The sequence below is a fragment of the Zootoca vivipara genome, chromosome 2 (assembly GCF_963506605.1).
Source record: "Zootoca vivipara chromosome 2, rZooViv1.1, whole genome shotgun sequence".
In the NCBI taxonomy this organism is placed as follows: domain Eukaryota; kingdom Metazoa; phylum Chordata; class Lepidosauria; order Squamata; family Lacertidae; genus Zootoca; species Zootoca vivipara.
In genome coordinates, this window is record NC_083277.1 from 86,288,987 (window position 1) to 86,311,389 (window position 22,403).

Consider the following 22,403-nt stretch of genomic DNA (forward strand, 5'->3'; position numbering starts at 1 on the left):
ATTCTGTTCACAGTAGGATCCCGGAAGGCAGACTTAGCTTAGAAAAGTAACATACACCTGGAAACCATCCCATAAGGAGATAGCCCCTTTGTCCTCTCTTGGCTAGAAGCTAGAAGCCAAGAGAGCATCTTTGGCTAAGCAGATGTTGCTTCTTTAACGAATGTAGTCAGACAGAGAGAGAGATGGTGGCCAGTCCTTTGCTTTTGTTACCTGCACAGGTGAGGCCACGCCCACCTCTAGTCACATGTAGAGAAAGTCTGCCCAGCTTAGGAGAAACAGGAAGTTCCGACTGACTGGTCCAGACATCCCCCTTTATGTCCACTCTAGGGAGTTGTACTTGACTGCTCTTGTGTTTCAAATCCCATAATCTCAGCAGTCTTCCTCACTGCCAGCCAACTTCCAACTGACTCGAGTCTCCAACTCATCAGTTTGCTGTCACGCTTGCCAATTACAAAAGTACCTCCCCCTCCCCCGCAAAGTTGCAAACTGAACATTTGCTGTGCTTCCAACAGTTTCCTCATGGCCTAGTTTCCTCCTTCTCTTTTATGGACTCTCCTGAGCACAGGGGTTAGAGGGGTTGTGCCCAGATCAATTTAAATGGCGACCCTTATACTGACAATGTTTTCAGTCTTGTGTGCTGGTTACTTAATTCATTCTTTGTATTATGATAACAGCCCTTGAGCTGGCTATGTTTAATGCATGTTGCCATTTCCCAAAACTGAATAAAGATAATGTTTCGAAACAAACAAACGAAGGACAAACCTGATAAAGAAGGGAAGACTTCACAATAAGTCTCTTCCTGTTTTCTGCCATTTCTTATATGAGAAATATCTTCCTAACCTTCCTAAATAATGTCTGAATACATTCACTTTTCATTCATTTCCCCCCACCTCACCCCCAGACCCCAGTATTTTGGGGGTGGCTTCTGATTGATCTGCCACCGGCCAAGAGAAAGGCAGAACGTTGCACTTTCATTGTTGTCCAACCGTGTCTGGTGAAAACAAAATAAAAAAATCCTTCCAGTAGCACCCTCTGACTATATATTAGGGTCTGGTGACTTCTGTTTCAGTGTATCTGAAGAAGTGTGCATGCACACGAAAGCTCATACCTATGACAAACTTAGTTGGTCTCTAAGGTGCTACTGGAATTATTTTATTTTATTTTTTTACTGCGTCAGAGCAACACGGCTACCTAGCTGTAACATGTCTGGTGGTTATGCTAAATGAACAGTGAAAGGTGAGCAAAGGGTTAAGAAGGAAAGACCAAAAAGTGTAAGTCAGCACTCCTGACTGACACTACCGGTATGTACAAAAGTGGCAGACCCCACTGATTACTATAACATAAAACGCCTGACTCTCCACCCCGTCCCGCTCTTGCTCTCCTCTAAAGGGGCTTTGTTGTGCTATGTCTGGGTAGATTGAATCCAGATGTTCCTGTTGGTGTACCAACAGAATCCAGGTGCTGTCTGCCTTGTATAAGTGATATATCGACTAACCTCACACCAATGACAATGTGGTCAGATTTACACATACACACATACAGAGGCAAACGAAAACGACCTGCAGGAAAGGGCGAAAAGTCTGTATTTTTAAGCAGCCAATTTGAGAATTCAATATTGTGCAGTTAGGGCAGATGGATATTGTACATGAGAGCCAAATTAGCATGGTTTATAACTTCCTTGCTCAGAACAGCAATAACTTTGGTGGTAATTAAGGGCCAAGGGTTTGCTTTGCCAAGTAATTTATGGATGAATCTGGTCTAGTTATAGATGGATCTGGTCCAACATTAAGCCCTGCATGGTGTTGGAAGGCTCAAGGGTAACACTTATTGAACAGGGATGGGCACATTTGTCCTGGATAAAGAAACAGCCAAGAAGAAAGATGCTGGATTTTTCTAAGGACATTGTATTGATGTAGTGGCTTATGGTGGAGAGAGCCAGGTTTAAATCCCTACTCAGCCACAGCATTTCATGGGTAGGCCTGGATCAGTCAAACACCTGGCCACATAGTGCTGATGTGATAATAGACTGGTTCAGGGGATGGATGCTGCTCTGAGCTCATTGGATGAAGGGCAGAGTCAGTGCAGAATGTAAATGTCTGGTAATAAAGAGTATCTGAGCATGTGCATGTTCCCTTTCCGACATCACTCAGTAAGGAGGGCTTGTCCATACCAGGGCCAGATTTAGTTTTGATGAGGCCCTAAGCTACTGAAGGTAATAGGGCCCTTTATATGTCCAGCTGTCCTTCCTTTGTCAACAACAAATTGTCACTGTTTTTTTGTGTTGAATATATGCTATATCATAATTTATGGACCTAATAGGTATCTTAAGCCATTTGCACATGTTGCCATGCAACCAGTCCATGCAGAATGTGGGCACTCTATACAGTATATAGAAATGAGCAAACCAGTGATATTTTAGGGAGCAGGCTAGCAGGCAGGGCCCATTACTTACCTCATAGGAGCCTACACAACACAAAACACTGTTGCTGTATGTAGGTTTTATTTTATTTGTTTTTTATCTTATATTTTGGAAATGTGCATCCAGTTTTCCCCCCTTACATTTTGGGGGGTGGGGTGGCGCAAGAGAGTGGGGCCCTAAGCTATAGCTTGTTTAGCTTTTATGTAAATCCATCACTGGTCTATACGCCTATGGGAATGGATTCGAAACACATTCCAAACACAACAGTTTTTATTTATAGAAAAATGATCCATAGCTGCTGTTTCTCCTACTTGGATTGCTCTGGGGATCCCAACTTCAAGTGCATTTGAAGCCATCTTTGCTGTAGGCTTTGTTGTCACTTAGGTATCATAGGCTTGAAATGTTACCCGGATTTTCCATCCTTTTCTGGTGCTGCCCAGAAGCCCAAGTGGCAGTCAGAGAAGTCGCCATTTCTAGTTTTTGTGCCTCACTGAATGCCAGTGTCTCTCCCCTTTTCCAGGCTGGCAGCAATTTCAGACATTAATTTTTAGGAGTATAAATAGTTCTAAGATCCATTCCAATTGCCACTTTGTAATGCTTCCACGCTTGCCAGTCTCATGTATCTCTTGAGTGGAGACACCCTTTCAGAAACAAAAGGAAGCCTGTCTTTGCAGAGCTAACCTCACATGCAGTGGCCATGCATCTAATTCTAATTCTCAGCAGTGACAGTGTTGTTAAGGTGCGGCTTTAGATTCATATTGTTGCATGCCACCCCGATCTCCAAGCAGTGCAAGATTCCAGGGGTTCCAGGCACCTAAAATGAAAATGCACATACTCACACATACACATCACAAATGGCTGCAACGATGCCAAGTCCGTCCTTTTCCTCACACTCCCTACTGGTCTGCCACAGTTCCACATTTCAGAGGCAGCATTGCCTCTGTAGGAGATTGGTATGATGTCAATGCTTGGAGTGGGCGAGGTGGAGGAGGCAGAAATAAGTCTTTTATACATTTCCCCAGCTCTGCAAGTGTGAAAGGGAGTGTTTATGGCTCTTTGCATACACACAAGTGCTTTGTGTATGCCCAGCACTGGTGGCATATTGTGTGTGTGTGTGTGTGTGTGTGTGTGTGTGTGTGTGTGTGAGCAATAGCGCTCAAAGCAGCCTGTTTCTGGACATGCCCATCACCCATCACTCTGAGAACTGACTTGGGAGATAACACAGCCATGAGTCTAAGCAGGTTGAATCAAAAGTTCAGTCCCAGTGAGTTGAATAGGTCGTGTGCTCAGGATGGCAAGCTCTACTCCCATATGAGGAAAAGGAAACACTGAGGACCTCTTTGGGCAAGGAGGGGGTCTGGTGTGGAAGCTTAACTACTACTACTACTACTACTACTACTACTACTACTACTACTACTACTTATTATGGTCGTAGACCAGCATAAGGAGGAAGGGATACAATCATTTAAAAAACTCAAAAAAGAAGAAAAGTTAAAATAGAAAGTATGTATAAAAGTCTATAAAAATCCAAAAGAAGCTAAGAGAGTCTAAAAGAAGGGTTAGGAACATTAGACAAGAGTGTAAAAGGTTAGTATATATAAGACTATAGGTATCAGTCTACAGAGCACTCTAATACGAGTGCTCATTATATCTAGTTTGTGGCACAGGTCATCATTTGACAAATTTTGAGCGCTGCTGTGCAGAATCCAGCAACGTTGTATGTTGTAGCAGGATTGGTATTTGAAAGCAGCAGGGAGGTATAGAATTGTCGTCCTGTGCGCCCTGGGTACTTATGCAGTGATGGTAAGATGAGGCTAGTACGAATGTATCTATAATAAAGACACTGGAGAAGCACATGCTCTGTTGTTTCTGGAAGCTTAACAAAATGTGGGTGCACGCCTACAGAGAGGGTGTGCATCAAATGACTTTTGATGTAAATATGGATCCATGAGATCTCCAGTACACCCACCTCGTGAGATCTCCACTACACCCACTGGTTGTGTCAGAATTAAGGATGTGATGATGGGTGTTCCCACATCATGCATCTGCAGGAGCAGCTCAAGGGCACTGTAGTTTCACTCTATGATGTGACTGCTAAAATAGGAAGCGTTTCTTATACTGCTGCTGTGGTCGAATAGTTTGCAGCACCATGGCTTCTTCAAAGTGAAAATCAGCTGCAAGGGTAATAAAGCAGAGACCCAGAACATAGCTTCATATCAGAGGACACTGAGGGAATATATTCCACTGATGAGGAGAGATACCTCCATCCACACCATACATTTAAAACACCCTAATGCCACACAGTCTTGGCTTGTCCCAAAGAATCATGAGGCTGAGTGTTGTTAGGAAACCAACCCCTTGCAGAGCTACACCTCCCAGCACCCTTAACGAACAACAGTTCCCAGGATTCTGTGGGAAAAGGCAAGACCGTGTCAAAGTGGCCGAAGAGTGCTTTAAGTGTGCAATGATCACATTCAAACATGCCTTAAAAAAATAAAAAGCACCCTGCTCAGGATCAGAACAGTGTAGCTCACAATAGCAGATTTCCTTCCATGGGAGGGATTGTAATCTGGACCATGATACGGGGTGGGCGGAGTGTTTTGTTTTTTCGGTAATAGTATTTTTTCCCTCTTTCTTAATATTTTTTCTTTCTTTACCTTAACTTTTTCCTTTTCTATTTCTGTTTTGTAAAATGTTATGAGAGAGGAGAAGAAAATCGAATGTATGTATATGTGTTGTGTGTCTATGTTTTTAAAGAAAGAAATTAAAATCTATTTGAAAAAAAAGAGGCAGGGCTTGTTTTCAGCAGGAATGCACCGGAAAGCAGTTCCAGCACCTCTTAGGTGGGTGCCATTGCAGGCCCCATAGCAGGGAGGAGGAGAGGATGGGGCCAGAGAAGAAGGAGTGGGGCCTGTGGATAGGGAGTTGCCTGGGGAGTCTTGAGGCCTGGAGGTCTGCATTCAGCCCCCAGGTCTGAGGCTCCCCACCCCTGGTGTTGTTTGGCCTTAAGGTTGAAAATGAGAAGAGAAGAAAAGGTTATTGTGCTCAATCTGCCTGCAGTTTGGCACCTGAGCCAATCCGTGCTTGGCCCCCTGCATTTCCAAAATGCAAACACAGAAGTTGCAAACTAAAGTAGAAAGCCAGTACAGGAGAACTTAACTGTCCCCCACAGGCTGTTTCCCCGCTGAAATCACCCCCCTCCTAACACCATACACATAAGCTTTGTTTAGCTCAGATCTGTCCTTGCTTAAATGGGGCTTCCCTTGCTCTTACTCACTGCTGTAAGTTCCCACATCTTTGCTGCTTTTTACACACAATTAGCGCAAAATAGTGTTTCCACTGTGAGTCAGCTGCATATTTTCTGCAATACGGTATTTGAAGGGCTTTTGGTGTCTCAGAACTGTGACCAGCACATGCCCAGAGTAAGTCATGCTCAAGGATGGTTGCATAGCCTCAAAATATTGCCAAGCAGGTTAAATTGACCCATGAAGCAGAACTGCTGTTGGCACCTAATACCCTGCCTACTTTTGATCGGGAAAGGCTTGTACAAATGAATGGCTGGGCCCCCAAAGGAAGTGATTTGGGGCTAGACTGAGGTTAATCCAAAGTCTGAATTTGCTGACCAAGGTTATATTTCTGTCAGTAATTTACGCAAGAGCAAGCACTATTGTCTGAAGAGCTTCAACCCATGTGATTTCAGTCTAACCAGGAAGGACAAGATGCAGAGTTTATTAATAGGCCCACAAGGCATGTCATGAGTGTTTGTCTCTCAGCTGCAGTTGCGGAAGCTGTTGCTCCTTTTCTCCAGGATACAGCAACTGTGTGTGACTTTGAGTCAGAAAGAGGATTTCACTGCTGAAGAGGAAAGGATACATAATGGCCACTTTGTCAGAAATACTGCTATTAAACAGACAGAAAGACCAATTTGGGAGTAGGGTGTTCAGTGCCATATCAAGTCACTTGCGCCTCGATCATTCTGTTGAAGATGATGGTCTTTGTGACTTGTCCTGGTCAGAGAACAGTCCTTGGGAAGTGGAGATAATGTTCCTTTAGGACAGGGGTAGCCAATGTGGTGCCATCCAGATGTCATTCAACTCCAATCAGCCCCAGCCAGCAGTCAGGGATGATGGGAGTTGTAGCTGAACAACATCTTTTGTCTACCCTGCTTTAGAATGTTAGCTTGTCAAATGGTGCTGACTTCAAACAACTACAGTATGCTTTTAAATGAATTAATGCAGGGTTGTTGTTTTAATGTTGCTCCCTATCTCAAACAAACCTCAAAGCACTCTGAATTTTCAGCCCAGGAAAAACTGGGGCTTCAAAGAACGACACATTTCTCTTACACCATACACTTAGGCTGCCCAAGCTATTGCTAGTACATTATCCATCTCTCACATTAGGAAGCAGTCTGTTCAAGAGCTGTAGTCATTGCCATATTATGCAGTTTGTGGAGTTATCATTTTGGTGCACTTCACTTTCTGTAGTAAAGCATCTCCATCAACCTTCCTCCCACCTAGGGTTGCCATACATATGGAAGTTCCCAGACATTACTGGGATTCGGCCATCGGAAACATGGTTCGGGCAGAAAATGCTGAAATGTCCAGAAAAATCAAGATTTATGGCAACCCATGTTGGAAGTGTAGCTTTTTTTTTTTTTTTGCAAATTCCCTTAAGCTCAAAAAATTCACTTTTTAAAAAAAGATTTTACAAAAAGCTCGACAACTTTTGTGTCTGGATTTTCACTTTTTGAAAGATGGCAACCCTACTCCCACCCAAACAAAAATCTTAGACTGTAGATTGTTGTTGTTTAGTCGTTTAGTCGTGTCCGACTCTTCGTGACCCCATGGACCATAGCACGCCAGGCACTCCTGTCTTGCACCGCCTCCCGCAGTTTGGTCAAACTCATGTTCGTAGCTTCGAGAACACTGTCCAACCATCTTGTCCTCTGTCATCCCCTTCTCCTTGTGCCCTCCATCTTTCCCAACATCAGGGTCTTTTCCAAGGATTCTTCTCTTCTCATGAGGTGGCCAAAGTATTGGAGCCTCAGCTTCACGATCTGTCCTTCCAGGGAGCACTCAGGGCTGATTTCCTTCAGAATGGATAGGTTTGATCTTCTTGCAGTCCATGGGACTCTCAAGAGTCTCCTCCAGCACCATAATTCAAAAGCATCAATTCTTCGGCAATCAGCCTTCTTTAGATTATGAGATCCCAAATAGGACATTCCGTGGCACTTGCTCTCCGTGGGGTTGCATTTGCTGTCAACTGAACGAGGAAAGAGCTTGTTCTCCATCGTTTGTAACCATTCTTGTGAATTGTTCAAGAAGGCTCTCAAAGCGAGCCCAAGAGCACACCACAGGCCAACAGGTGGATCATACCCCGTCTTTCTTCCTCTGAAACATTTACTCCTCTTGTTGCAGGAACCAAGAGACCAATTATTTCTTCCATAGTCATGTGTATGTTCTGCTACCATGACTTTAAACATCACTCTGGCCTCCAATAGCTTATTCGCTTCTCCTAAAAACTAATGAAACCAGGTCCTCATCGCTGCATAAGATTGGTACACTGGGCAACCCAACTCCCAAGTTCAATTCAAAATGGATAAAGGGGAGGAAAATAAAAAAATTCCTTCAGTAGCACCTTAAAGACCAACTAAGTTTTTATTTTGGTATGAGCTTTCGTGTGCATGCACACTTCTTCAGATACAGTGAAATGGAAGTTTACAGGCACTTATGTAGAGAAGGGGTGGGGAGGGGTGGGGATGGGGAGGGGGGATCACTCAGAAGGGTGATCCCCCCTCCCCATCCCCACCCCTCTGAGTGATCCCCCCTCCCCATCCCCACCCCTCCCCACCCCTTCTCTACATAAGTGCCTGGAAACTTCCATTTCACTGTATCTGAAGAAGTGTGCATGCACACGAAAGCTCATACCAAAATAAAAACTTAGTTGGTCTTTAAGGTGCTACTGAAGGAATTTTTTTATTTTACTTCGATCCAGACCAACACGGCTACCTACCTGTAACCAAAAGGGGAGGAACTTATTTTATTACAAAGTACCAATAGACCAATGACCACAAGCAGGCTACTGTTATAGTCTGGTATTTGCACAAACATGTACAAGGGGCCAATCCTGGGAAAAGTCACTTGGCCTTTACACTATGCTTTGCTTTTTATGACATTACCTCCATAACACACCATGATCATTCTGATGCGGTAGAATTTCCCTTAGCTTCGATGCTTCATGGCTTGGCTTCATGTTTCACATTCAGGTTGTGTGCACACTCCCAGTTCACTCGGCATCCAGGGTGCTCCCACCGCTGGTTTGCAAAGCAGTGTACACACAACATCCCACACAATCCATATCTATTCTTGTGAAATGCTGTCGTTTGATGTGTCCCCCCCCCCAAAAGCAGATTCAATCTGAACCAAGAAAAAGGACAACCTAGCCACATTTTAGGCTGGGGTGGGACTTCTCCTTTTACTATTTCCCCACCTGGTTGGTGACAATTCTTTTACCAGGGCAACTGACAATACTGCACGCAACTCCATCGTTAAACCTCAAGACTTTGCATCGTATCCCTGTAAAAAGCTGCCTGCCTGTCTCTGAAATATGAGCTCATGGAAAGGGGCCCCAGAAGTGAACTGACGTGCTGGGGAGATCCATGCAGCAGACACAGAAGTCATTGTGCAGGCCTGGATTTGCCTGCAGGAGAATTTTGCTGCTGGTGCTCTGAGAAGGCAACAAGTCACAGTGAGCAACCAGTGGGCAGAGACAAACCTGCAAGATCTGAGTGGCCTACAGGGGAAGTGGGCTGCAGATCCCTGGGCGGGCTTAGCCAGCACCGGGAGGTAAGCCTTGCCTTGTTTGGATGAGTCCATACGATGCCGCTTCCCAAGGCACAGCTAAAAAAGGGCCGGCTGGCCTGCTCCCTCCTCCCTCCCTCTGCTCTGTTTACTATGGTTGTAACATCTGATCCACCCGGAGGATCCTCTGTAGTGGCAAAGCTGGAATGACAAGACTGTTTTGGTCAAAAGATGTGTGTCGCTCTGAGGTCAAAGCGCTGCACGCCCAAATAAAGGCGGCTGCGGCTGCCCGGCCAGGGCTTCTGCAGATTGCCTGAATGTCAAAGCTTCCATTACAGCAGACACGGTAGCATGAGGAAAGGGAAGGGGGGAAGAAGAAGAGGCAGACAGGGCGATGCCTGGCATGCCTTGGCCTCCTGAACAGGGGAGAGAGAGGAGAAGCCGCACGTGCTGTCCTGTCCTGCAGCCGAACTCTGTTCTCGGGCTGCAGGAATTTGGGATTGGCAGCATCCCACGGAGGGAGGGGAATAGAGGCGAGCTGCATGGAATCAGGGATGTGGCTGGGAGCTGTGCAAAACAATAGCAGGAGCCCAGCAAAGTGGCAGCTCCTGAAAGTTAAGAGGTGCCGTGGAATTTTGCAGAGTTTGCGGTCTTGAGGGTTTCTCCAGCCCGCCAGCAGTGAGGTGCTTTGTGAACCCGCTTAAGGTTCATGATTTTCACATTGCGTCTGCCTCTTTGGTGCTCTCACATTCTGTTTTGTTCCCTACAGATTCTAGCAAGGCCATCTCCCAGGTGTCTGGCAACCCACATTAGGTATGCTGTGTGCATACTATACCTTTAACATACATTTGAAGCATGCTCTTCCTCTCAAAGAATTCTGGATCCTGTGATTTGCTAAGGGTTGCTGAGAACTGTAACCCTGAGAGGTGTGTGTGTGTGTTTGTATAACATGCAGGGGAGAAGGTTTGAGTGGTACCCAGTTCTGTCACCCAAAAGCTCATGCTGGTCTCTTAAGCAAAGGGAATGGAATGCCAAGCTGATCTAAGCTTCTGCTGCCATCCAAAGAATGCCACCCTCTAGGCTGGAAACCTGGGTTGGATTTTAGCAATGTCAGGAGATGGATGGCATACCAGCATCCCACATTTAGCTAATCCACCAGCTAAAAACAGCTTGGGCAGTGAATAAATAAATTCTATACTAGATGCTATTGCATCCTACACTCTCGGTAATAAAATGCTGCATGTTACATTGGTGCATATGGCTCTGTCTTGTAGAACAATCCACCAGAAGCGCTGGCTTTTTTTAAAAAGAAATCAAGTCAGGTGAGCTGCCCTAACCCACAGTTAACAGAAAATGGACACAATTATTGGATTCTGAAGACAATCCAAGTGGATGGAGAAATGGTCTTCCTTCTGTTGAACATTCATTTTTCAATCTCTGTAAAAAAAAAAAGCAGAACCTTATTTCTTCTCTGTCATTTCCAAGGAATGAAAGCAAATGCTTGTTTTTGTTTGTTTCTATTTGTTTTCTGCTTAGTTAAGGAGATTGTATTAGGCCCCAGATTCAATTTATTGACAACTCGGTTTTAAAGCTCAAATGCAGCAGGGCTGAAGTCATGGGAATGTGCAGTTGTTTGTGTGGAGCTGCCCTCGTGCTCAAATTGTCCTCAGGTTGTGGGGCAATTTGGCAGGATTGTAAAAAAGAAAAGAAAAGAGGAAGTCTCTGTGTGTGGAATGAATATGCATGAAAAAGAAGCTCTCTATCTTGGCTCACCTCTTCCTTAGACTGTTCCCCAAATGTGCAAGTTTTCCAGATGGAGAGTTTTTATATGAAGGAGCAGTCAAACAAGGAGTAGCTTGAGTACCTTCTTAGCCAACACAATTGGGCAAAAAGGCTGTATATCACATGAGGATCTCCCAGTAGTGGAGAGGGGGGGGGGATGCAGGGCAATGGAATTCTGGGGTTTCTTTTCAGAGCAGGAGCTATGGACTGAGCACCAGGGCAATTGATGGGCTCAACTTGCTCTGGCAAATGAATTAGGTGATAATGAGACTTCTGAGTTTGTTTGCGACATATTCACATGGAGGTACTCCTAGGATGAGGAAAATAATCAAGCAGATACTGCTCTTCTTTTCTTTGTTGGAGTTTCTAATTTACACCTGCCATTTAAATGGCAACACTTCTTAGCATTTCTAATGGAAAGCTAAGGGTTGCATTTGAGCTGGCTGCTTTAAAAAAATTATTTTTATAATAATTATTATATAATTTTACCAATCGAGCCCATGCACTCAGAAGGAAGCACCACCAAACTCAATAGTGTTTACATCCTGCTGGTGCTGATATTGTGCCATGTATTGAAGCTCTTTGGTGTTTATGTGTGTAGAATTAACACAGCTGCCTGCATTTTTCGAGTCTCCTTGGGTGTGGAGCTGTGAAGTCTATCGTGATTAGAGGCTGCACCTCAACATTTCCCATGGCACCACTGAAGGCTCCCCATTTGAACTGGGTCTGAAGAGGGTATTTTGACTGAAGGCCTTTTTGAATGTTTATTTTTCTCATATGAAGATGTAAAAGGTTTCAGACCAAGCTTGCTAGTTTCACCAGAATCCAGATTCTGACCTCTGTGAAACTGACAAAGTTTGTGCCTAAATATGTCAATTTTAACAGAAGCACTCTCACTTTCTCTCTCTCTCTCTCTCTCTCTGTGTGTGTGTGTGTGTGTGTGTGTGTGTGTGTGTGTGAGAGAGAGAGAGAGAGAGAGAGAGAGAGAGAGAGAGAGAGAGAGAGAGAGAGAGAGAGAGAGAGCCTACCCATTGATATACATGCCCATGAGAAACAAGGAGGAATCATGTGTCAAAGAATTGAAGAATTGTGGAGTTGAAAGGGATCACATGGGTCATCTAGTCCAACCCCCTGCAATGCAAGAATCTTTTGCTCAACCCAGGACTTGAACACACAACCCTGAGATTAAGAGTCTCATGTCAATTCAGAATGATTAAAGCGGAGACATTAAATATGTAGGGGTGTGTGGTTCTTATATGTTTACAACATTATGGAAGTAGTAATGGGTGGAGGACTAAACATTTATTTCAGATAGAATACATCTGAGTTGCAATGTGACACAAGAAATGTAGGAAGGGTGAATGCATTTATTTTCTGGGAAACAGCAAAGGGCTATTTCATGCCACTTTGTACTCTCCCCCCCCCCCCCGGAACAAGTTCAGGAGTGGCTGAAGCTGCTCTACAGATGCATGTGCCCCTAAGCAAGGCTCCTGGCACCTTAATGAATCCAATTACTATTGATTGCCTGAAAAGGATGCTTCCCCCCACCCCACCCCTGGTTGATGCACGTATCACCATTGTAAGTTAGCTGGCCGGGCAGAAAACACACCCAAAAGGTCCAACCTTTCTGTGGCTGGAAAGAGCTGTCCAAACAGCCCTCCTAAGTGACAACACACGGTTAGCATAATTGTAGGCTTTGGTTTTCAAAAGGAAGCTGATACATCATAAGTGAGTTGAACGTTTGCTGAGTCACTCGCTAATGGATACATAAGGAATGGGTCCTGCAGACATCCATAGCCAAATCAACTCCTGGAGAAGATATCGCCATTTGCAACTCCAAGAGGTATATGCATTTTGGCAGTACAAATGTGTGCTGGTGGTTGCAAGAAGACTAGAATATAACCACAATATTCTATTGCTGCTCTCCTGCAGCACTTTATATTGAAGAAGGAATAGACAGGCCTGCGGGGTTATTGCTTCCTACCATTTTCTATGATTAAGGGATAGAAATGCTCAAAAAATGCCATCGGCTGCAGAGAGCAGTCATCTTCAAGGGTTGGGGTGTCCCTTTCTCTCACGAGACATACCGTAGCTCCTGTTTAAGGAATTTGCTGCTGTGGGTCCCAGGGCTGCTGTTGTTGCTAGAGGAAGTGCACGGGCAGTTTCACTTTGGAGATGCTATGTCTGCATTTAACAAAGAGAGCGAGAAGACTTGAGAAAAGGTTCGAGCATGGGAACTAGCCATTTATGTACTCCAGGGGAAAGATAAGGTGAGGTGAAGCTCCAATGCCTACATTGACCCTGTTGATAGCAGTTGGTGGTCAGAGTCTGAAAGAAAAGGAGAAGACTATATCCTGCTTCAGAGTTTTGGGTGGGGAGACCAGAGAGCATCCTAAGGTTTGCCCATTTTGTTGACGTCTCTGAGGAGACATGTGTAGGGGACAGAAATATCACGAGACATCATGGGATATGAATTACCCCACAGTCCCTTGGCAACAGATTGCCAGCATCTCTCGACAAAGTGTGAGTCAGCACAACTGCTTCTTGAAGCCACATGTGGGTGACTCAGAAATAAATGTCGCAAAATGGTTGTCAGGTGTGGCCCCACTTTGGCTTGAACACTTGAATGTATTTCAGCGCTCCGCCTTCATTTTCACACCGGATTGCTAGCCTGAAGCAGGGCTTTTAATTTCCAAGGGCTGGGCAATGTGATTGTTGCTGAGGTTCAGGGTCACACTTGTTCCCTGTCAGCACTAAAGGGAGGCCAAGCAAGGAAGTGGAAGCACTAGATTCACCCTTTTTGAACCCAGCCCCAATTTAGGGATATCTAGCAGCTTGCATGGGCGCAGACATCATTTGCTTGTATGGGCACAGCTTCCTTGGGTGCCTGCTTCCTCTAGGAAGGAGAGAGGCGCTGGACTTTCACCTAATATTGCCATTATATTCTTTATGTCAATGACCCTGATCCAGCAGGAGAGAATTCTGGGCCACTTCTGTGAATGTTGCGGGTACAGATCTTCATTCCAAGGCACATCCACACCTGTCCTGTGGTTCTCATTTGAACCCTATGGAACTGGTTTGAGTGCCAATGAGACTATGCTGCACATTGGCATCTCAGCCCAATGGATCAGGACTGCAGGCTCTGGAATCCTAAACTAAAAACCATAAATTCCGCAACAGGAGCACATTATAACAGTCAGACAACTGTGACAAACTTGCTCAAGCATTAAATCTAATGCAATTGTAAGCCTCTTGGTTCCACTGTCCAGGACAGCCCTGGCCATCTGGAAACCTCTGTTTAGTTTATTTCATCTCAACTTCTACTCCACCCTTATCCCATTGGGGATAGTATAAGTGTTGTCTGGCCTTCTTGTGGGCCTCCGCCCTACGGGGAATGTTATCCTGTCTTTATTTACACAGCCTAACAATTAAACAAACATCCCACTGACTGATCAATGCCAGATCTGAGGAGTCTTCCCCCACCCATCATCGGAGCCTAAAGCCAGCCCACCCCCCCACTCACTCAGACAACTGATTCAATACATTAAATGGAAAGACCACACAAGTCCCTGCAGAAATGATATTGGCTCCATATTGAGCAGAGTCTGGAGGAAGAGATTCCATAGAAGCTGCAGCAGAGGCAGATCACTGACCCTTGTAGCTCAGTATTTGCATTGACTGGCTGTGGCTCTCTATAGTTTCATGCCATCTTTCCCAACCATGTCAGACGTGCCAGATTTTGAACCCAGAACCTTTGGCCTGCAATGCATGTGTTCAGCTATGGCCCTTCCCTTGGCAGATTTCCTGTGGATTGCCTTGCTGCATAGCACAGCAGCAGAAAGCACACCCTCGAAAGTGCCTTTCGGAGCTACTGCTGAGCATCCTTTCCTCCACCCACCAATACAACATCTCCAGATCTTGACGTTCTGCTTAGTATTTTGGAGGTTTTTCATTTTGGGTGGACTTTGCACGCTTTCATGCTTCCTGTGTCATGCAGACAAGTCTTCCCCTGCCCTAAAAACAATGACGAGTCTTGTGCTCAGGGCTTTGTATAACAGCACTAAAACTTTGAAATGGGCTTGGTCAGAGCTTTTATTTCCAAAAAAACGTTTAGGGGTCCTCTCATTTTGACTCAAGAAAAATATTAATTTTATATAGTTCAAATTGGGAAAAATGAATACAGTAAATGGATAAAAGTACAAAGAGCATGCATTACATGTGGAAAGGAAAGGAAGCTGCCATTGGAGGTGGTAACAACGAAACTGACCAATCACCGTGCTAAATTCCAACTCCTACTTGACACATTAAATGCTCACTTCCGTTTGAGAATCAGGAAACACCATGACAAGAAATGAGGCCGCCATCGGGGGTAACAACGGAACTGACGATTCACCGTGCTAGAGAAGAAACTATTTTATTTTATTTTTACAACTTTTAGTTTCTTCTCCCGATAAATTCACAAAATGTTTAAGGGTGTGCATACCCCTGCTTCCCCCCATTAAAAAAGCACTGGGCTTGGTAGTACACATTTGAGGCTATATGGGACAGGAGGAGAATACCACATGAACAGCAGTTCTGAGTTTAACTCTGCACCAAGATCAGGTAAAAATCCATCTGAAGGGAGACCTTCTTTCTTCTGCAGAGGCCAGTCATGCAGTCAGACATACCTTCCCCACCCTTGGACAGGTAAAAAAAAACACCCAAAAAACTGTAAAATGCAGAGCATGTTATACACATTACTTGCAACACCAATAGTCTCAGGGAGTGGGCTGTTCCAGATCTGACGCAGAAATAAGAATGGGAAAAGGACACAGCGTACTATCAATGGCGACCGAGTGCAATTCTGAGACATAGAGCAAACGGGGGGGGGGGCTGGCAGTTTTCACAAGCACACAGAGCTGCAAATAGCAAATTAATTAGTCAACAAATTAAGGTATAGGGCTGGAGAGGAAGCCAAATGCAAAAAAGGGAAGCAATGAATCAGCAGATAAAAACGTCGCTGGTCCTGAAGGAATATATCTCTGCAGCTTCATGCTTCCTGCATTTACATTTCTCCCCCACTTGGGCCTCAGACACATTTTATACTCTTCTGGGGCCAGGACCAATGAAAACAGCCCCTTTTTTAATGCTTTTCAGGTTATGAAAAAGAAGGGCCGGGAAACTGAGAAGGGAACCGCAAAAGCCGTTAAGACTCGAGAGCAACCTTGCCGCCCATTTCCTTGGTGAACTAACAGGGGGGGGCGTGATTTCCTGCTACCATGCTGTTGAAATTGAGCTGGTCCCTTTCACCCCCACCCTTTTTTAAATGTTTCCAGGGGAAGTGAAGGGAAAGTGCTGATGTCTTCTCTTGAAATATTAGCTGCTGCCATGAGCGATGCTGAGCTTTGCGTACAGACGCACATGTGGGATTTCCCCCAAAGATATCTCAACATACTTCAGAAATCAACAGGCCCTTCCCAGTGCTCAGAATGCTTGATCTTTGTCCTGAGATGAGTGTCAATGAGTAGCTGTTCTGCCTTTCTTACAGACAATTAACCTGACAGAAGCCAGACTCAGTCAGGGGTGCAATGTTCTCATCTTCGAGTCAGGCAGATTAAAAAAACAGAGAGAGCAGGTTGGACGCATTATGTTTCCAGGACAGGCGCATACAAACTAGGAGTCGTTCAGCCATTTGCAACCCGCCCGTCCCCGTCCCCAAAAAGAAACCCCTACTAACACAAGTGGTTAAAACAGGGAGGGGAGAATTCTACAACGACGCCAGGCCCAATTAAGCTGCCTGTGAAAAAGGTCTGGAAGAATTCAGAAAAGGAGAACAAGCCACCCTAGAAGCCCCATTTCACACGTTGGGAAGCCCTTGTGGCACATGGTTGTCTGCCTTTGAGTCATTAGCAAAGCAAGTTCTCTGGCTTTTTGCTAGGGGGAGCTGTGCTATTAATGGTAATGGCACCTGTGACTATTCACAACTCCACAGCTGATAATTGCTTTTTCAAAATGGAATTTGCAAGCATTCCAGGCTGTGTTACCCTGAGAAATTTGGTGCCCATATGATGCATTTACGCTAAGTGCTCCGTCCTGTAGCATTTACTGCAGTCACTCAAATACTTTAAGGGCAGAACGTATAATTATTTGATGTGGTATCTTCCTTCTCTGCACCAAGATGTCATTATGCATCCATTAGATCCCCTCCACTTTACTTCTTTCTGTTTTGGCTATGTGTCAGCCTCATGCCGTAGAAGAAAAGATGTTCTTGTTTACTTTAAATGCCTCTTTACATTTAGTCTGCTCTTCGACCGTCAAGCTGCAGTACAGGGAGTTACAAAGAATATTTTCACAGGTAAAACAAAATCACGAACACGGATTTCAGGCATCCCTGCAATGACATCACAAGCCCCCTGCAGGGTGAATATTTATATTCTGCAAGTATATCCAGTTTCTTTTTTAGATAATGATGGGCCCCTCCCTTGGGCGGTGGGTGGGGAGTAGTTTTAATGCTTTAATTTCTGATCACAGCACAAATCCATTGGTTCAAGATCCACCCAGTCGCAAAGAGCATAGTGCTCAAGCACTGCCATTGAGCCTTCTGCTTCAGCACAATATATCCCAGCCTCATGTTTACAGCATTTTCTTTCCACATAGTGGATTAGAGCAATCTCCGTCTAATGCAAACAAGTCTTTCTCTGGGGAAGCCAGGCCTGTGAGCAGAATTGCATTCTCTCCACATTTTGCAACATAAATGCATCTCACCAAGGTAGACTTCTTCTGAGAGTCACCCAGCTAATCATAAATCAGTGGCACAAACAGCTCCATCGTAAGCATGGAAGTTTTGATGCAAGCACTTGAAAGTCCAGTATCTACGGAAAGTATATCTGAGACGTGTGGGCTTGAAGAGTCAGGGTTAATTTGCCAGAGAGTCCAAACTTTGGTGATCCCACTACAGTGACTCAGATGGAGGTTAAACGTGTAATGGGCCATGATTAAACAGTCTACACCCAAATCTTAGGTCTCTGCACTTTTGGCCGTTTCATGCTTGCTAACCCCTTTAGTCAACCTGGCATGAATGCTCACTTTAATCCGGAAAAATACAAGAAGATTTTACATGGCCAATGTACAGGCCAGAGTCAGTTACCCGGCTACAGAGATAACAGAACTTTATCCAACACTGGTGTAGCTTAGAAAGATAATGGCAAGAAGTTTCAACAGTGCTAGAAGAAACAATTTCTTTCTCATTGCAAGCTAGTATTGTTTTAACACATACATAAATGGCTGGATATAAGGACTCCAAGCTTCCTCAACAAATTAACTTTTTCTTTCAAGACTTATTTCTAATTGGTTCAAAATTTAGAAATAATAACATTGATGAGATTCTCACTAGCTCACATATTTCAGATCCGAATGAAATCAAAAGCACATTAGCAAGCAAATTTTGAGCCCCAAGCTTGCTTATTTTAGCTCAAACTCATCATGTTTAGATTCATTGGGCATTGCAAGTGATACATGTAGAGGTTTGGGTGTGCAGATGAAGTTCCCCCAGACACAAACTTTTCCATATTAATATAGATGGGAGGAGGCTGCCCTGCATGCACAATCTTCTACTGAAATCTGTGGAGTAGACCTGTTGGTATAGCAGAGAGTAAACAGAAATCATATTGGCATCTGCTTCTCAAGGCTAGCTCTATGAAAGGCTGGCTAGGTGAGGTTAGAGTTCTGGATCTTGGCCAGGTATTAATAGAGCCAGAGTGTCCTATCTTTGAAAAAGTATGAGTTCCCTCTCTGAACACAACTATTCTGTTTAGGATGAAGCATTTCTCCCAGCAGCAGTCTTTTCCATAAGATTAAATCACTAGAATTGTAGCAATCCATCATTCTCTTTATTGGGAACTAGCTGTACCCGGCCATGCGTTGCTGTGGCTGAGGCTAAGAATGGATGTGCGTTTCGTCTGTAGATAAGACACAGATAGGAGGGTTGTAGTGAAAGTAGAGAAGGTACCCCTGACCCTGTTTCATAGTCCCCCAAGGGCGTTCTGGTAAATCCCCCCAACCCGTCCCGACCCATTGAGGGTCCCCGAAAGCTGTGGGTCTCCTGCACTCTCTGTCAGCATTCTCTCTCCCCCTCCCTTGCATAACTCATGCTCTTGGAGGGGCAGGCAGGTGAAGGGACAGGATCCGACCATTGGGCTCAGAACAGGAGCCGCCCACTATCCGCCAGCATTCCCTCCCCCCCTCATATAGCTCATGTTCCTGGCGGGTCCTGGTGGGCCAAGGGGCAGAATCTGGCCGTCGGCCTTGGAGCATGAGTCGCCGTGGTGGCGGTTCCAGCATGCTGTGTTTGCTGGTGTCAGGATCTGGCCCCCGCCCTCAGAGAAGGAGTTGCCAGGAGTTGCTGGGTAGTCGCTCCCAGCAGCCTCCACTGTGTGATGCATGTAGTATAGCGTCTGTTACGTCGACAACCAATAGATGGCGCTGTGTGGAGTTGTGTTTTCAAAAAACAGAGTTTTACCTGCCATAGGTGAGACATCTGTCTACACAAAGTGTATGAAAACACTCGCTTATTCGCATGTGACATTGTGTCCAAATTTCAATGCAATCGGTTAAGTGGTTTCGGAGAAAAGTGGACACACACAAACATGGACATTTTACATTTATATATATATAGATGAGAGCCTTGTCCCGTATCTTTAAACTATGGCCTTAAAGCTAGTGATATTCTGTTCTTAGAATGATGGTAGTTACAGGAGCGCTTTAAACAGGTCCATGTCCCAGCTCCTAAATCCATCCTAGCACAAGCTAGTGTTTCATCACTCAGTTTAGAGCTTGGTTCCTGAAAACCTGCTAATTGGCAAACAAACCCTGATGCATTTGCCCACAACCGGCCTCTCAAAAACATCATTTCAGACATTAATGGCCCTCATGTTAGCAACTGGCAGTATATCAGTGGAGGCACTGGGTTCATGATGGATTGCAAACTGAACATAAATGAGTTAGGAAATGCAACAGCATAATCTAATCAAATGGAAGGCACAATTAGATTCCCATTACATTTAAGACTTTGGATTCAGACCTGCAGTTCTGAGGAGGAGGACTACAAGCAGCAGCTCCTCATTATGGGTTTGAAATGGCCTTGCTCCACAAATTACGAAACAAAATTGAGTTCTGGGGGCTGGAGAGCAAGAAGCCCTGCTCTCAGCGGGAGAAACACAGAGGTGCACTATAAGGGGTGGGACTTTGGAATTTTTCATATATATTTTTAAGGTCCCAGAAATCAACTATTTGATTTAGTTGGGGAATTGGGGAGAGAGTAAGTGGGGAATAGCTGTGTTCTCTATTGCAGTGTTTCTCGACCAGTGTGCCTCCAGATGTTTTGGGACTACAACTCCCATCATTCCTGACCACTGGTCTTGCTAGCTAGGGATGATGGGAGTTGTAGTCCCAAAACATCTGGAGGCACACTGGTTGAGAAACACTGCTCTATTGAACCATGTCTACTGAATTTGGGCTTCATACAGGTGTTGGTAACTGCCATGCTGTGACTCAGAGCCAGACGCTGACCTCTTGAACGAAGAACTGACCTTCCATTGACTGATGACTGAGCGGAGGTAAGGATTCCCTTTGCCCACCTTGGGGATTCCTAAATCTCAGGAGCAGCCTCTTCAGAGCTGCTTTTGAACCATCTTCTAGAGGGGCCTTTGGATTGGCTTCCAGTCTGAGTGCCAGTGGATGAGCCCCAGTAGACTCAAGGGAAGAAGTCAAGCAAGTCCCCCCAGGCCTCAAGGATACTGATGTCTAATGACTCCAGTCCAGGCCACACGCCCATGATGAAGTGTGCAACTGAGAGCCTGCGGTAAGTTGACATGCGACTCAGGATCTATGTACGCTCCCAAGTAGGAAATCTAAATACAGTGCTACAGCAGGCTTGGCCCTCGTCTAAGGGAAGAGACTGGGCCACACTTAAGGGAAGAAAGTACAGTGTCCATTCTCTTTGTCATTCATAAATTAACTTTGCTCTCATGAACTGAGTTCTGGGGAGTAATCAACAGGTAAAGTTTCACAACCACCAAATAACACAATTGCCACTGTTTTTATTTTATTGCTCCAGCCTGTAAGTGTCCAGTATCAGGATGTGAAGCCAGTTCACTTTCGAGCCAAAGATATTTGGAGTTGGATATTCTTTCTGGATATTCTCCGGATGTTTGCATTTGACACCCACAGATATGCAGTTTCAGAATCTGATATCTGACAGTTAATATTTTGGCTTATTTTGACTGTTGGCATGCAATGCAGTACTAACAGCTAGTGTACATCACTTAGCAAAGGAAAATGGGAACTGGTGGACGAATAACAGTCTCTCAGTTGTTCTCCCTATGGAACCTGCTAAGCTTCCAAACAACCCAAAAATCCCCAGACAATATACCATAGGTTGTATCCTGCTTAGCTGTATTTCATGGTGATAATGCAGTAGTAAAAAGGTAAAGGGACCCCTGACCATTAGGTCCAGTCATGACTGATTCTGGGGTTGCAGCGCTCATCTCGCGTTATTGGCCGAGGGAGCTGGTGTACAGCTTCCAGGTCATGTGGCCAGCATGACAAAGCCACTTCTGGCAAACCAGAGCAGCACACGGAAACGCCGTTTACCTTCCCGCTGTAGATACCTATGTATCTACTTGCACTTTGACGTGCTTTTGAACTGCTAGGTTGGCAGGAGCTGGGACCAAGCAATGGGAGCTCACCCCGTCGCGGGGATTCGAACCACCAACCTTCTGATCGGCAAGCCCTAGGCTCTGTGGTTTAAGCCACAGCACCACCCACATCCCTCATGCAGTAGTAGTCAATGTTAAATAGTACAGTGGAACCTCAGTTTATGAACACCTCGGGTTACGAATTTTCGGTTTACGAACCCCGCGGACCCATCTGGAACGGATTAATTAACTTTCCATTACTTTCAATAGGAAAGTTCGCTTCAGTTTATGAACGCTTCAGTTTATGAACAGACTTCCGGAACCAATTACACCCATGCTTCGGGTTAAGTACGCTTCAGGTTGAGTACTCCGCGGACCCGTCTGGAACGGATTAATCCACTTTCCATTACTTTCAATGGGAAAGTTCGCTTCAGTTTATGAACGCTTCAGTTTATGAACAGACTTCCGGAACCAATTGTGTTCATAAACCAAGGTACCACTGTATTTGAAAGTTGAGATGTAAGAGAATTAATATTGAGCAGCACAGATGGCATAGATGCCATGGTAATGCAGTATGTATTTCAGCTTCACAAAATTAACCTATTTAAAGACAGAGAGTTGGAAGGGATCTCAAAGAACAGCTAATCCAACCTCCGACTAATGCACAAACACAGCATAGTGTGTGCATTTCTGCTAGCAAAGTATCAATTGTTCTTTTCACACATGCAT

General features: G+C 44.9%; 1 protein-coding gene across 1 annotated transcript in view; it reads left to right on the forward strand.

Moving 5' to 3' along the window:
- The window catches only part of LOC132591744 (uncharacterized), a 48,101-nt gene extending 26,618 nt beyond the window's left edge, over positions 1-21,483 (forward strand). Inside the window, exon 3 of the mRNA XM_060271808.1 lies at positions 20,505-21,483. Within this exon, the coding sequence (XP_060127791.1) occupies positions 20,505-20,554 (50 nt within the window). The 3' untranslated portion in view covers positions 20,555-21,483. The remainder of the gene's footprint in view (positions 1-20,504) is intronic.
- Positions 21,484-22,403: the final 920 nt, after the last annotated feature.